Below are 16,961 nucleotides of genomic sequence, written 5' to 3'. Positions count from 1 at the left end.
ATATCGCGATATGGTGATCGCGAGATCCTCCCGCTTAGTCCACACACGGCACACAACATCCTGGGAGGAAGAGGATGTCGCGCCCGCCATTTTGGTTTTGTTTTAATTGAAAATGAGCACAGGAGTGCTCCACCGAAAAGATAGGGTGCCCCCCCCCCCCATGGGCAGGGCACTCTTTGGTTCACAGTTCCTCGTGTTTATACTCACAAGGAGCAGGGACAAACCGGGACAGCCGCGCACACATCCCACGGTCTCCGGATCATCCTGGGACTGCAGGAAAAACTGGGACAAAGGTGTAGGGCAATATCCCGGGGAAATGGAGGGATCTTCCCTCCCTGCTCTTCGGATCCCCTGTGTGTCATGTGGATGCACAGGGACGATCCTGGGATGATTCCCAGGATATCGCCCCCTCTAGACATGCCCTACATCTCTTAGAGGAATGGGACAGATTATGGACACATTCAAAGAATATCATTCCTGCCCATATTCAGTAGGCTGTTCCACAGGGCTGTGTCACCAGTTTATTTAGGAGTGTGCCACATGTACAACTCAGTACAACTGTTTGTATGTCTGAGAATAATGAGGGTGAGTATTATTCACACTCGGGTTTTGTCATCAATAAGCGTTTAGAGGCTTTCTTCATGGAGGGAATGAGAAACGCAGCCTCAGTGAAAATGGTCTCTGGAATAAACATGTAACCGTACTGTGCCCCTCTTTCACCGCATGAGGACATAGAATCATAGAATCATAGAACAGCAGAGTTGGAAGGGGCCTACAAGGCCATCGAGTCCCACCCCCTGCTCAATGCAGGAATCCACCCTAAAGCATCCCTGACAGAGGGTTGTCCGGCTGCCTCTTGAAGGCCTCTGGTGTGGGAGAGCCCACAACCTCCCTAGGTCACTGGTTCCGTTGTCATACTGCTCTAACAGTCAGGAAGTTTTTCCTGATGTCCAGTTGGAATCTGGCTTCCTTTAACTTGAGCCTGTTATTCTGTGTCCTGCACTCTGGGAGGATCGAGACGAGATCCTGGCCCTCCTCTGTGTGACAACCTTTCAAGTCTTTGAAGAGTGCTCTCATGTCTCCCCTCAATCTTCTCTTCTCTAGGCTAAACATGCCCAGTTCTTTCAGTCTCTCTTCATAGGGCTTTGTTTCCAGACCCCTGATCATCCTGGTTGCCCTCCTCTGAACACGCTCCAGCTTGTCTGCTTCCTTCTTGAATTGTGGTGCCCAGAACTGGACGCAATACTCTAAATGAGGTCTAACCTGGGCCAAATAGAGAGGAACCAGTACCTCACGCGATTTGGAAACTATACTTCTATTAATGCAGCCCAAAATAGCATTTGCCTTTCTTGCAGCCATATCGCACTGTTGGCTCATGTTCAGCTTGTGATCTACAACAACTCCAAGATCCTTCTCGTTTGTAGTATTGCTGAGCCAAGTATCCCCCATCTTGTAACTGTGCATTTGGTTTCTATTCCCTAAATGTAGAACTTGGCATTTATCCCTATTAAATTTCATCCTGTTGTTTTCAGCCCAACACTCCAGCCTATCGAGACCGCTTTGGAGTTTTTTCTGTCTTCCAGGGTATTAGTAGTAGAACTTGGCATTTATCTCTATTAAATTTCATAAGTAAACAGGAACAGCTCTCAGAGCGGATGATTATGGGGTGAGAAAGCTCTCTGTGGAAAATGAGCAGGGCATACACACACACACACACACACACACACACACACACACACACACACACACACACACCCACAAGCACGGAAACCCCCTCTGCTCTTCCCATCCACCTGTGATTACCTGGATGGATCCCAGGGCTGCAGACAGTGTGAGAGAGGGAGGCTGTTTTCTGGCATCGATGACAACCGTCAGCCCCGGGTCGTTTGACTGCTTCCTGTGTAGGGAGGAATGAGGAATGAGGTTCAGTTCGTTTTTTACCTGCCTTTACCCCGTTGACACTCAGGCAGCTGAAGTCCATGCATTTCCAAGCTTGCAATGTGATTCGCAGACCAAAAGAAATGCAATTGGCAGCATGCGTACATTGGGAAAATGGGCTTGAAAGAATGCGTACCTTTTGAAGAATGAGCACAAACACACTTCAATCAGAATGCGTGCATTTCAAAGATGCAAAAAACTGATGTGCACATTTGGAAAAATGCACACAAAAATACACATGGATTTTCAGGAGAAAAGAAAAGAAACAAGAAAGCAATCTGATATGGCCTTGAGTCAGAACAGGTGGAATGTGGAGGTGGAATGTGGAGGACTTTAACAAGCGGAAGTCTTGCTAAGTTGCACATCCCTATTCCAGTGGGATGGAATGATAAGCGGCCAGACTGATCTGGTCAATTGTCAATGATGGATGCAACAATCCCCAGGAAGGGAGGGAGCTCAGTCTTCAGGGGCAGTCATATTGTACAAACCAGTAATTTGGTTTGTACAATTACTAAAAGACATAAAAGTGCAGGTAGGAACACCAATTAAAGTGTTTGAAGACAATCAGACTTGCATTCACATGGCAAAGTCTGGAAGAATGCATACAAGAAGCAAACATGTGGACATTCGGTACTGCAATGTAAGACAAGCTGTACAAGAAGGATTAATTGATCATATTTACTGTAACACAAATGAGAATGTTGCTGATGTACTAACGAAGCCTTTAAGTGTACATAAGCATATGGAATTAATCAAACAGCTTGGAATAATAAGTTACATTTAGGCACATATGGGAGGAGGCGTTCCTTCAGATAACCTGGCCCCAAGGGCTTTAAATGTTAATAATACCAGCACTTTGAACCGGGCCTGGACCTGGACTAGCAGCCAATGAAGCTGGAAAAGGACTGGCGTGACGTGGTCTCGTCGGCCAGTCCCTGTTAGTAAACGGGCTGCCCTGTTTTGTACCAGCTGAAGTTTCCGGACCGTTTTCAAAGGCAGCCCCACGTATAACGCATTTCAGATTTTTCTTTTAAAACACACACACTACAGACTCACTTTTTCGCTGGAGCGGAGCCTCGCTCTTGTGAGGCCCCGCTCATGGGGGGCAGGGGAAGTAGCGGCCGTGACGTGCCTCTTTCCTCCTGGCACATCACGTGCCACGTGTGCACCCTGGGGGAGGATCATGCAACCAGGATGTTGCGAGATCCTGCCCCCTCCCTCTCGGAAGGCCAGGAGGTGCAGAAAGGGCCAGACTGAGCTTCAGTTTATTTGCACACAACCCTCTTTACAACTTCAGACAGACCTTCATGAGGACTGCTACACCTGACACCAAGGCCATAGCTAGACCTGAGGTTCCCTGAGGGTCAAACCTGCTCATCTAGGTGACACACAGGGGATCCAGTGCTCAGGCAGGGGTGAACCCTGGATGATCCCAGGATAAACCTTAGGTCTAGCTGGGGCCCAAGTGAAAGGAGAAGTGTATAGTGACCTGATGACGCTCCACTCCAAACTCTTCAATGACCGCATTCGTACCCATCATTCCCAGAGGTAAAGGGGTGTGTGTTGAAATAATGGAAAATTTGTCTACAGTGATTTCAAGACTTGTCTATGGAAGGAAGGCGGGGTGTTTTTTTAAAAAAATGTAGACTCTTTTAACGTGCTCCATCAAAACAATGACATTAGACATCTTATTTTTGTTTTTGCTCTTTACCGAGAGACGACTTATATGGTTTATTTTTGCTATTTGGCATTTTGTAGTTTTCACTGTTTTTATTGCCTGGCTGCTGTTTTAAGTCGCTATGTATATTTATCATTGATAAGGTAATGCAGGGTATAAATGGTTGAACCCATAAAATAATTGTGTTGGAAATCACAAGGCAGCAAACATTTTGAGATTTAGCAGCCAAGTGAAAATTATCCAGCAGGGAACAGTAGAGAAATCGTGGCAGCCTGCACCCAGCTGAAAAGAACTGCATCCATTTGCAAAAAGAATTGGAATCCTAGGAAACTGAGAGTCCTCGGGGACTTCAGGAACACAGTTTTCATTGGCATAAAGGAAAAGAGCAAAGGAAGACCAGGATGGAATCACTCCAGAAAGGAGGCTACTGGAGGATGGTTTACTTACCTTGTCAAGGAGAGCAGATAGAGGAGGAGTCGTGTCACTTCTCTGGCGGAACACCAGGGGGCTTGCCACGCTCCGCCACCATTCGTGGTGATCTGGACCACGGGTCTCCCGAGTTTATCTGTGTTCCCTGAAGCCCAAAGGAAAGTGAAGATAACAACAATCAATAAACAGCCTGAGGAGACTCACATTACTTTGCAAGAACCTCCCGGTCGAACGGCACCCATTCTTTTATTCTACAGTCAAATTAGGAAAACAGAAAATTTAATTAATTAACTAATTAATTAACTTGTTATTGCACAATTTGAGACTTTGCAAGCGTTTCTCCCCTCTGAATTTGTTCCAGCTTTGTTGCATGTTTCTTTTGGGGGGCATTAGGAGAGCTTGCAGCCTTGGGGAGCAATTCAGCAGGACGTTCTCAGGTGTAAGTCCTACTGAGAACAAATAGGAGCTACACAGGAGGTCATCGGTGTGCCTTATGCAGGAAAGAATCCCGGTCGATTGTGCTCATCTGGAAACAAAGCCCTTTGAAGAGAGACTGAAAGAACTGGGCATGTTTAGCCTGGAGAAGAGAAGATTGAGGGGAGACATGAGAGCGCTCTTCAAATACTTAAAAGGTTGTCACACAGAGGAGGGCCAGGATTTCTTCTCGATCCTCCCAGAGTGCAGGACACGGAATAACGGGCTCAATTTAAAGGAAGCCAGATTCTGGCTGGACACCAGGAAAAACTTCCTGACTGTTAGAGCTGTACGACAATGGAACCAGTGACCTAGGGAGGTTGTGGGCTCTCCCACCCTAGAGGCCTTCAAGAGGCAGCTGGACAACCAACTGTCAGGGATGCTTTAGGGTGGATTCCTGCATTGAGCAGGGAGTTGGACTCAATGGCCTTGTAGGCCCCTTCCATTTCTGCTATTCTATGATTCTATGATTTCAGCTCCCAGTACCTGGCAGACACACAATCCCAGAAGATAAAAGCTCAGGACTGAGCGACTCCCACCGGACAAGCTCCTGAGTGCCAGATCCTGGAAGGAGGCATTCCTTGAGCAGAGCGTCTGTTGGGCTCATGGTGGTGCTCTCCATGACCTTGGGAGTTGGAAGTTCTGAAAACATTGCATCAGCCTGACTGGTACCTGGGCAGGGGAAGAGGTTGAGAAGTTAGAGAATCACAGAGATGGCATCTAACAGAAGGCGCTCTAGCCTGACTCACGAATCAGGACTAACCACTCAGTAGAACCTGCAAATCATTCCTTATCCTCGTGTGCCCATGAAAGTCCTACAAGGTCAGAAGAGCTGGGTAGGTTTAGAGCCTGGCGAAGAGAAGATTAAGGGGAGTCACGATCACGTTCTGCAGATATGTAAAGCCCTGCCATGCAGAAGATGTAAACCGCCCAGAGAGCTTTGGCTATGGGGCGGTATATAAATGTAATAAATAAATAAATAAATAAGATGGGGGAGAATTGTTCTCTGTTGCTCCGGAAAGGAAGGGCTACAAACAACTGCTGGAGATGGACCACCCCAGATTGCAGGGCTTTGAGAGCCAGCATGCTGTAGTGGTTCAAGTCTTAGACTGGGACTCAAGAGTTCTGGGTTCTAGTCCCCACTTGGCCATGAAGCTCGCTGGGTGCCTTTGGCCCAATCACTGACTCTCAGCCTAACCTACCTCACAGGGTTGGTTTGAGTATAAAATGGAGAGAAGGATGCTCATGTACACCACCTTGGGCTCCTTGGAAGAAAGGTGGGATATAAATGTAATACATAAATAAATGAAGTCAGACTTACAGTAGACCAGTTGAAAACAATCGGATCTTGAGTTAATCAGGACTAACTTAATTTTCATTTATTTCAAAAGTTCCACTCTAAGTATGACAACTCTGAATCCAACCAGAGGGAAGCAGATCTCAGCTAAACGTTAGGAGAAACATAAGGGACGTCATTTTATTGCACACTTGTTACTGGGCACTCACGGATTTTTGCAGGCCCTATTCACGATGTCTGCATCCCGCACGCCTCCCGCCCCTTCTAGCCTTCTTTGCGGGACAAAAAAAAAACACACACCCCGGTAAATTGGAATTATTTTTGATACGGAACTTGCCACTATCTCTGGCTGTGTATGCTGGGAGTTGTAGGCTGTGTGGGGGCCAAGGGCTGTGAAAGGAAATGGCGGATCCGCCATAAAATGGCCTCTGTGATTCGGATTTCCGAATCCGAGGCCCGAGGCTTGCACAGCCCTAGCTGTTGCAGAGTGTTCTGCTTTGTTGGTCTCTGGTCGATGGCTGGTTGGCCGTTGTGTGAACAGAGTGCTGGACTAGATGGACCCACGGTCTGATCCAGCCTTGGGGCTCTTCTTAAGTTCTTAAGAAACTTAAGAAGTCTCACCTGCTGCACGTCAATGTACCACTACAACCACCGTCCCTTTTAATCCCTTGCTTTATTTTGCTCATTCCTACATGCCTCCCCTTGTGATTACCTTTCCCTGTTGCTGCTGCAGGCTTTGCTCGGGCCGCTCTGGGAGAGCAAACCATCAGGGTCCTTTTCCGAGGCCCTTCCTGTCTCTTGCCAGCTTTCTCTGGCCCTGAGAAGCCACCCCCTGAGGAGGACGGCTGACGGTGGCCCTTCAAGAAAGAGAATTTATTACTGGCAGCCGGACACTCCGCAGGAGACTTCTGAAGTCTTAAGGGACTGAGCTTGGGAGCCTCCTCCACCTTCTCGTCCTTGTTTGGATGCCCAGAGAGGATTCTGGGAGCCGCTTGGTCTGACCCCTCGGGAGGCTGAATAGCTGTGCTTTCTGAGGAGGAGGCCTGTTTGGCTACATCTATCTCCTCCAAAATGGCTGCCATCAACCCCGAGCTGAAGCTGACAGGGTTCTTGAGGGCAGCCACATACGACTCGCGGTACCGACATCTTGGCTCATGGACCTTGGGGTCCTGGTTCAGTTTCCTCCTCAGGCAAGGTGTGCAGGGACCTTCCTCTGCGTTCGGTCCCTTCCCACAACTCCAGTTTTCTGTTGCCGCGCCATCGTCTCCGTCCACCCAAACAAGCCCTTTGTTAGTCCTGGGTGATGCCTCTCCTTGAGGCTGTTGCTGTTGAGCAGCCAACGTTGTTGACTTGGCGGGAGAAGAAAAGTCTGGCTTCTTTCCTTCAGAAAATTCCAGCAGGTTCACGTATTCCCCTTCCAGGTTCTCACTAATGATATCGCACAGACTTGGCAAAACGAACAAAGTGGATTTCTTCCAGGATCCTTGATCCACCTTGATCAGGCCTGGGTACTTGCTGTGAGAAGGCCCCAAACTACCATTAGGACTTCTGCGTTCATCTCCAGCAAGGTGGCAATCCTGCCGCTGAGAATTCAACTTGCAGCAGGTCTCTGAGCTGTCTGAGGATTCCGGCTCCACCAGACCTTCTGTTTTGGCTATCTCGACAAATTCTGGAGTCGCTATTTTACTCCATGGAACGGGGACGATTCCGTTTCCAGTGGCCACCAGGCAAGTGTGCAGCATTGGCCGGTCGAGGTCCCGATTGATCTCCTCCAGCCACTCTTTCGTGAAGAGCAAGGAGCACGAGGCTTCAGGGATGGGGATCTTCTCCACGGTGGTCAGATCCCGGGAGAGACATTTCACCACCAGACACGCTGACTGCTCCCCACAGGGCTCTGCTTGGAGGTAGAAGTCCCCTGGGCGCAAGAGGAGTGGGTTGAGCGGGCTGAGGTGGACGGCCACTTTCTCATGGAGACACAGTGGCCAGCCCTCATGGAGGAAGACGCGGTTGAAGTACGGAGCCTGGTGGGCAGAGAAGGAAGAGGCGCAACGTGTAGAATAATTTCCCATCTTTCGTTTGCAACCCTCCCAGCCGTCCCACTCCTCACCCCACACACATCCCGTTCCGAAGTAGGAAACTCACAGCAGGCCTGACAGGCCTCTGGATTCCTTCCCTCACTCCCAAGATCCCACAAATCCCGAGAAGCCCTAGACTGGTGGGAGGGGCAGCATGACCCACATCTGACCCACCTGGGATCCCAACCCAGCCTCCTGGGATTCCCCGGTGGGCCACGCCCTTCCCTGTAGCCCCACCCCCTTTCCCCCCAACAACCAATCTTTTGATGATTTCCTGGCTTTGGCGACGTTTTTCCTCCCACTTCCTAAAAAGCTGGAACCCCTCTTGGAAGTCTCTTTAGTTATTGGCATTAAGAGCTTTAAGCTGGAAACGTGCTGCTATTTTTAGCCCTGCCCCTTTTTGCGTTTGGCTCCTCCCACCACTGGAATACGGTCCCCAAAGGCTCCTCCGAAGTGGAATCTGGCCCTTGGGCTGAGAGGGGTTCCCCACACCTGCCGTAGACTGCCTGACTACGACCTTCTCCTTTCCCCACAACATATCCGGCAGTTGCAAGGTCTAGTGTGGTGTGCGTGTGTCTCTGCCTCCCGCCTTGGCTCTGTCCCTTCCTCTGATGCTTAGAATGCCACAACAGCACCGTCAGAGGTACAAGGAGCCCTGAACAGTGTAGTGCTTCAGGAAGGGTAGTGCATATGGAAAGGCGGACAGGGCTCCTGTGTCTTTACCAGTTGTGCTGAAAAGGGAATTTCAGCAGGTGTGCTTTGTATGCACACAGCATCTGGTGAAATTCCCTTTTCATCACACCCGTTAAAGCTGCAGGAGCTATACTAGAGTGACCAGATACAAAAGAGGGCAGGGCTTCTGCAGCTTTCACTGTTGTGATGAAGAGGGGATTTCACCAGGTGCTGCACGCATACAAATGACCCCTGTTGAAATGCTGTTTTCTATGCAACTGTTAAAGATACAGGAGCCCGGTCCTCCTTTCCACAGGGTCACCCTAGCTTTAGGGCACCTGAGCCCAGAGTAAGAAAAACGTGCATGGATTTCATACAATTTGCACATGAGCAGTGATGATGTAGTGACATGCTAGTGTGGCCCAAGGGACTCTGTCAGTGACTTACCACAAATAAATAAATAAATAAATAAATCATGACATGCATTTGACAACAAGCCAGAGTCCATGGCCAGGGACATTTGCCTCTGTTTGCCTGGGATCATTTATTTTGCTTTTATGAGCCCATGGCAGAGGCAGAAATGACAAAGAGCACCTTCGGTCCTCCTCTGCTCTTTTTCTGAGATTCCTCCAGGCCAAGGGCACTGCAGATGGTTTGGCCTACAACTCCCATCAGCCGTAGCCAGCATAGCCAATGGTGAGGGATCATGGGAGTTGTATCCCAAACCATGTAGAGGGCCTCAAGTTGCCCTCCACTGCCCTGTCCACACATTTTCAAGCTTAGCTTCGTGACTTTTAGGGCTAGAAAGTTGCTTTCGTGTGTGTGTGTGTGTGTGTGTGTGTGTGTGTGTGTGTTCTGAAGATTATGACTTCTGTGCCCAATACCATAGTGGATTCACAGAAATGTGCAGTATGCACAGTGCTGGCTCAAAGCCTTCCATGGATATGCCTTTGACTAGGGATTAAATTGCAGAGAAAGAAGTCATAAGAGCACCAGTTGCTTGGGAACATGGGTGGGAGGGTGCTGTGTTGCACCATGACCTGCTTGTGAGTCCCTGGTCGACAGCTGGTTGGCCACTGTGTGAACAGAGTGCTGGACTCGGTGGACCCTTGGTCTGATCCAGCATCAGGGCACTCCTGATGTTCTTATAGCAGTTTAGGTAACTCTGGTTCATGCAGACTCAGGATGAGAATGAGCATGTTCTGCTGTGTCACTTGGGCCTGATTTACACCAAGCAGAATATTGCATTATAAAAGTGGTACATAAAAGGCAGGAGCCACACGACTGCTTTATAGTGGTATTGAAGTGCACTGACAACTGTCGGGGCCCATTGACACATCCCATGTACCACTTTCATACCGCTATATCCTGCTTGGTGTGGCTCCTGCCTTTTATATATCACTTTCATACCACTTGGTGTAGATCTGGCCTTGGTTTCAGTGTGGCTGAATGAGAGAAGATGAAGGTGGATCAGGCCCGCCCTGCGTAGAATCATAGAATAGCAGCGTTGGAAGGGGCCTACAAGGCCATCAAGTCCAACCCCCTGCTCAATGCAGGAATCCACCCTAAAGCATCCCTGACAGATGGTTGTCCAGCTGCCTCTTGAAGGCCTCCAGTGTGGGAGAGCCCACTGCCTCCCTAGGTCACTGGGAGGTTACATGTGCTGCCCCCAAAGGCCTCACACCAACGCACAACCCCCCGTGGCCACCGCAGGCCTGAGCCCGGCCTGGCCCTCTCCTTGTACTCACGCAGGCTGCCTGCCGCACATGCTCCAGAAGCCGCTTCGAAGGGATGAGGAAGTCGAGGAGGCAGCAGAGCCCGTCCCCGTGGTATCTGGCCTCCAGGACTCGGAAAAGCTGGCTGAGGACGGTCGGGGCGGTGATGTCGAACGGAGGGAAGAGCCCCGAAAGGGTGTTCTGCACTGCGGCGTCAAGAGATTGCGGGTCCTGTTAGGAGGGAGAGTGGGCAGTAGACCAATCCATTAGGGGCTCTGCAGTAAATTCAGGTGGATCAAGGAGAGAATCGGGCTGATTTGGAAGGTGTGGGAGCAGTCCCAATCACAGCAGGCGGTCGGTCCCCTGAATAGACGGCATCCAATCTGAACCCACTGACGCTTAGGTAGCAGCAGCTCAGAAGGATGCAGGTACAAAGACCGGGTGCCTGCAATCAACTGATACATCCTAACCACCAACCATCAGCTCTCCATAGAACAAAGATGCCAATGTGGGGAGTTGGTGGGAAGGAGGAGGAGGAGGAAGTGTTGTTTTGAGACTAACAGCTACAACTTCCAACCAGGCAAAAACCTTAGCAGGGCTCTCTTTTTTGGTTCCAATCACTGTGCTTTCTGGGAGGGATGTAGAAGGAATAGACATAGTAGTGGGAGATGAGTATCATAGAATAGTAGAGTTGGAAGGGGTCTAGAAGGCCATCGAGGCCAACCCCTTGCTTAGTTCAGGGATCCACCTCAAAGCATCCCTGACAGATGGTTGTTCAGCTGCCTCTTGAAGGCCTCTAGTGTGGGAGAGCCCACAACCTCCCTAGGTCACTGATTCCATCGTCGTACTGCTCTAACAGTCAGGAAGTTTTTCCTGATGTCCAGCCGGAATCTGGCTTCCTTCAGCTTGAGCCCGTTATTCCGTGTCCTGCACTCTGGGAGGATCGAGAAGAGATCCTGGCCCTCCTCTGTGTGACAACCTTTCAAGTATTTGAAGAGTGCTCGCATGTCTCCCCTCCATCTTCTCTTCTCTAGGCCAAACATGCCTAGTATTGAGCACATACCCCAGGGGTTGGAAATGCAGCCCACCTGCAGTCCTCCATCTGGCCCTCCAGGGTTCCCCAGGAGGCCACACCTCCTCCCTTTGGCCCCACCCCCATCATCCTACCAGCAATTGCTTGGTGGTTTCACAGTTTGGTTCAGTTCCCACTCCTTCTAAAAACATTAGAATCTCTCGCCTTAGGCTGACATTTACTGACAGTTAGAGCTGTAAGCTAAATATGATGGGGAAGGGGTGGGTGTATTGTTGGCCCCACCCCCTTTGCCTTTGGCCCCGCCCATCACTGGAAACTGTCCCCCCCCACCCCGGTTTGGCCCTTGCATGGAATGAGGTTTTCCACCCCTCGTTATGCACCTTGGACAACAACCACTGCCCCAGCCTGGCGTCCTCTAAATGTGTTGGACTACAACACCCATCAACCCCATTGACCATGCTGCCTGGGAATGATGGGAGTTACAGTCCAACACATCAGGAGGGCTCCTGGTTGGGGAAGGCCGCTCTCATCATAAACCTTGGAGCCTCTGAAATGCGATGGCCGGACTCCAGCAGAACTTCTGAATCTCCACGGCCCCCTTTGGCAAGCCTCTGTTTATGCAAAGGTGAAAACATCTGACTCTAGGAACTCTCTCAGGGCTTTTTGTTTGCAGAGAAGGGCTCTTGGCGGTGCCGGCAACATCCGCCCAGTATAAACAAGCCGAACGGTACCCCACCCCGCTGTCCCTGGCCCGCAGGAGAGCAAGCTCTCTCTTCCACTGACCCCCCTCCCCCTCCCAGCCTCCTTGTGTATTTTCTGCCCGACATGAAAGATGCTTGCTGAGCTCCATTCCTCCAGCCCACGCACTGGAGGGGCCACCCGGACTACTCTGCCGGCCAGGAGTCCTTCTTTCCCAGACAGAGCATTTTTGGCATCTAAAAAGGCAGCATCTACACAACTGCTTTAAAAGAGTTTGTAACAGTCGTGACAACTCTTGGGGCCCATAGACAGTAGTCAAAGCGTTTTCAAAGTGTCATATCCTGCTTGGTGTAGAACTGGCCGAAGAAGACGCACAGGGGATCCGGGCAGGGGCGATCCCTCCATTTTCCCAGGATAACCGAAGTCTCGGTTATCCCGGTTTTACCCGTGGTCCTGGGACGATCCTGAGCACCATGGGCGGTGTGGGCACCTGTCCTGGCTTCTTCCCTCCTTCCCATGAGTAGTGGAGGTCAGCAGAGGGAAGGAGCCGGGCCGGGGGGAGTCCAGGGACATCAGGGGGGGCGGGGAACGGGGTCAGGGCTTTTTTGTTTTGACTTATTTTTCGCTGGAGCACAAGTGCACTCCTGGCTCCTGTGTTGTTGTTTTTAAATGGTGGGCGCAACGGGATGCGCCGCTTCCATTTAGACGCCCAGGGATGATCCTGGAAGCAGGTAAGTCTGGGATTGCATCCAGTTCTGGGCTCCACAATTCAAGAAGGACGCAGACAAGCTGGAGCGTGTTCAGAGGAGGGCAACCAGGATGATCAGGGGTCTGGAAACAAAACCCTATGAGGAGAGACTGAAAGAACTGGGCATGTTTAGCCTGGAGAAGAGAAGATGGAGGGGAGACATGATAGCACTCTTCAAAGACTTAAAAGGTTGTCCCACAGAGGAGGGCCAGGATCTCTTCTCGATCCTCCCAGAGTGCAGGACACGGAATAACGGCCTCAAGTTACAGGAAGCCAGATTCTGGCTAGGTATCAGGAAAAACTTCCTGACTGTTAGAGCAGTACGACAATGGAACCAGTGACCTAGGGAGGTTGTGGGCTCTCCCACACGAGAGGCCTTCAAGAGGCAGCTGGACAGCCACCTGTCAGGGATGCTTTAGCGTGGATTCCTGCCTTGAGCAGGGGGTTGGACTCGATGGCCTTGTAGGCCCCTTCCAACTCTGCGATTCTATGATTCTATGATTCTATTTATTTATTATTTATTTATTTATTACATTTCTATATCGCCCAATAGCTGAAGCACTCTGGGCGGTTCTATGATTGCCCCCCCTCCCTCCCCGAAGGCCCATAGGAGCAGGAAGGGCCGAAGATGAAGAAGGAGAAGCAGCAGATCCAGGAGGGTGAGAGTGAAACGTGAGAGCCATCTGGAGCTGAGGCAAATGAGGCAGTCTGGGACGTATTGCCAAAGGCCCTTCGGTTGCCCTCCCTCAGACATCTGAGCTTCCCACAAGATGAGAGCAATGCCAACCCCCTGGGAATGTTATCCCCAGCCTCGTGGTATTTGGTGCTTTGCATCCAAAGCTTTGCTTTGGGAGTCCTGGGGCCCAAATGAAGATCCCAGCTGCTACATGAACTGCATTGAAATTGGAACTGCCACTCACCCACCCACCCACCCACCACCCGCCCTGCCAACTTTCTGGCTGTGGAAAGGTTCTGGGAAGTCTTGGCGCAAACTGAGAAGGTTTGCAAGGCATGGGGAGGGAGATTGGGGGGAAAATGTCTTGCTTTTCTGCCTTGGATGCCTGGTTCAGGTTTTACAAACCTGGCTGGTAATTCCAAGTGACAAACAGAGCCAGATCTATGACTTTGTTGCATTAAAAACGCAGTGGAAATACAAGTGATAGCTGTGCAGGCATTTGAGCGCCACTGAATTGCTCCAAAATTTTGAGCCGCGATTAGTGCTGGAAGCAAAATTTGAATGCCATATATTTCATGACATATAAATTCTGCTCACAGTCTTGCACAAGCTACCCAGGATAGCTGAACCCTAGAAAGCCTTTGGTTTTGAGGGGAGGAAGGGGAGGAGGCGGAGGAAATAAGACGGCTTCTTCTCTTTCGTCCTCTGTGGAATTCCCTGGACACGGTTCCCTTTCCCAATAAAAATTCAGCTGCCAGAATCTTCTGATGCAATGGAAAGTGGACGGATGGATGAGGGAGCAGCAGCAGCAGCAGCAGCAGGAGGAAAGGTCTGCTCCAAATCCCACTCCAACATTAACGAAAATATTATTTGTCTCTTGCACAGCTTGGTCTCATGCCATAGCACTCGGCCTGTGGTCTTGTCTATCTTGTGGAGGAACCCAGAGTTACAGCCAGAGATGCTGCGATTCAGTTACTCTGGGTCTGGACAATCTATGGCCATTTCTACACCAGCCCGAAAATGCAGGCTGGTCACGGCCGAGTCCCTGTGCGTCCAAATGACGCACAGGGACTCCGGGGGGCAGAGGGGACGAGCGCGGGTTTTCCCAGGGATAAATAATGACTTTCTGCATTACTGCATTATTGCATTATTCCTGCAGGGATCTCCTGCAGGAATAGATGGTTGGAATGGGTGACCTTTGAGGTCCCTTCCAACTCGGGATGATCCTGAGACCACGGGAAGAATCGGATTCTTCCCATGGTCTCGGGATCATCCCGAGTTGGAAGGGACCTCAAAGGTCACCCATTCCAACCATCTATTCCTGCAGGAGATCCCTGATGGATGATTGCTAAAGCCTCTTCTTGAAAAGTCTAACAAAAGACAGCGTGCCACTTTCCGATCCAGTATTTTCAGTTTGTTCTTCAGCTTCTCCTCTCAGGGTGTTCTTCCTACTATATAATCTCAATTTCCCCCCTTATAATCTGAATGTAGTGGTTTGAACCCTACCCGCTGGAGAACAGAAAACAAATCTGTTCCCTCATCTGTGTCACAACAACTCTCCACCTGTGTGATGATGGCAGGCCTATCACCTCTTCACCGTCTCTCCCCTGGGCTAACCCTTTTTCCCCCAGGACTTTGTCTCCAGGCCCTGACTGTCTTCACTGCCCTCCTCTGGACATGCTCCAGTTTGTCAGTAGCCCTATTCATAGAATCATAGAATCATAGAATAGCAGAGTTGGAAGGGGCCTACAAGGCCATCGAGTCCAACCCCCTGCTCAATGCAGGAATCCACCCTAAAGCATCCCTGACAGATGGTTGTCCAGCTGCCTCTTGAAGGCCTCTAGTGTGGGAGAGCCCACAACTTCCCTAAGTAACTGGTTCCATTTTCATACTGCCCTAACAGTCAGGAAGTTTTTCCTGATGTCCATCTGGAATCCGGCTTCCTTTAACTTGAGCCCGTTATTCCGTGTCCTGCACTCTGGGAGGATTGAGAAGAGATCCTGGCCCTCCTCTGTGTGACAACCTTTTAAGTCTTTGAAGAGTGCCATCATGTCTCCCCTCAATCTTCTCTTCTCCAGGCTAAACATGCCCAGTTGTTTCAGTCTCTCTTCATAGGGCTTTGTTTCCAGACCCCTGATCATCCTGGTTGCCCTCCTCTGAACACGCTCCAGCTTGTCTGCGTCCTTCCTGAATTGTGGAGCCCAGAACTGGGTGCAATACTCTATTATACTCTTCAGGCATTAACTCACAAAAGTGGGGAGTGGGCCACATCACCCAATGATGTCACTTTCATTACATAGACCCTCCCTTAATGTTTGTGTGTACCACAGGAATATACAGCTGAATACACAAAGGTCGTCTCGCTACAGACGTCCGCAGTATATGCATGGACATTAGGAAAGGGACTACATGATGTGTGCAACAGAGGTGGGCAGGATACATGGGACAGCCCAGCTCATTATTCGTGCAAGGTGTTTATATCCCACCTTTTTACCTCCAAGGAACCCAAGGCAGCATACATAATCCTCCGCCTCTCCATTTTTATCCTCACAACAATTGTGTTTTAAACTGTTGGGTGTTTTACTGTGGTTTTAATTTTTGTGAACCGCCCAGAGAGCTTCGGCTATTGGGCAGTATAAAAATGTAATAAATAAATAAATAAATAAATAAATAAATAAATAAATAAATCCCTGTAAGGTAGGTTGGGCTGAGAGTCTGTAACTCACCCTGATCTCCCAACTCCCAGTCCAACACTCTAGCCACTATGCCACACTATGCCACACTGGCTCTTAGTTAACCTTATTTAATAACACCTGGGCAGGGCTAATGTCCTTCTTAAATTGGACATAGTCCTTCTGGAGAGGTCTGACCAAAGCAGAAAACACCGGCACCATTACATCTCACGGACCCTCTTCCGACAACATGCTAAGCCCCAGTAATTAAGCATTTTGAGCTAAACATTACACTTTAGTGTGTCGTGTGAACCATTCCTAACCATGGTGGCTACAGAACTAGGGTTTAAAACACACTCACTCACTATTTGCTGCAAAAAGGGTTAGCAGCCTAGCCATGGCTTAACGTGTTGTCTGAACAGGCCCGCTACCTGAAAATTATACTTCTGTTGATACAGCCTATTATAGCTTGATATTGATAAACATGCACACACATACACACACATCTTTATCAAGAGGCACACAGTCTGTAGTCATATGACTGTGCCTCTTTTTTCAACTCTAGGCATATTACACACAATCCTTTTCAGAATCCCTTGCAAAGAACCTCTCTAAGGCCGTAACTAGACCGAAGGTTTATCCCAGGATCATCCCGGGTTCGTCCCTGCCTGAGCGCTGGATGCCCTTGGTGGCATTTAGATGAACAGGTTTGACCCCAGGACAATCCTGGGATAAACCTTAGGTCTAGCTACGGCCTAAGATGCAACTTCTCCATTTCTCTGAAATTCCTCATCAAAACCCTTTTTCTCCCCGTGAGCAATTCTGGCCTAATCCCGTAACCCTCATAACTAACCA

At 49.8% G+C, this 16,961-nt stretch overlaps 1 protein-coding gene across 3 annotated transcripts in view; it reads right to left on the bottom strand.

Annotated features, from left to right (window-relative positions):
* Positions 1–16,961, bottom strand: part of KIAA1755 (KIAA1755 ortholog) — a 37,925-nt gene that overhangs the window by 17,483 nt on the left and 3,481 nt on the right. For 2 of the 3 annotated variants that reach the window (XM_063147473.1, XM_063147474.1), the window contains exons 2-6: positions 10,312–10,509; positions 6,529–7,837; positions 5,006–5,191; positions 4,064–4,190; positions 1,804–1,897 (exon numbers count right to left, since the gene is read on the bottom strand). In XM_063147473.1, coding sequence (XP_063003543.1) covers positions 1,804–1,897; positions 4,064–4,190; positions 5,006–5,191; positions 6,529–7,837; positions 10,312–10,509 — 1,914 coding nt within the window. The remainder of the gene's footprint in view (positions 1–1,803; positions 1,898–4,063; positions 4,191–5,005; positions 5,192–6,528; positions 7,838–10,311; positions 10,510–16,961) is intronic. The other variant, XM_063147475.1, reaches the window with a different exon arrangement.

Source organism: Elgaria multicarinata, chromosome 1, assembly GCF_023053635.1.
Source record: "Elgaria multicarinata webbii isolate HBS135686 ecotype San Diego chromosome 1, rElgMul1.1.pri, whole genome shotgun sequence".
NCBI lineage: Eukaryota > Metazoa > Chordata > Lepidosauria > Squamata > Anguidae > Elgaria > Elgaria multicarinata.
The sequence above is the reverse complement of the archived record's forward strand: the minus strand, read 5'-3'. Positions and strand labels throughout refer to the sequence as shown.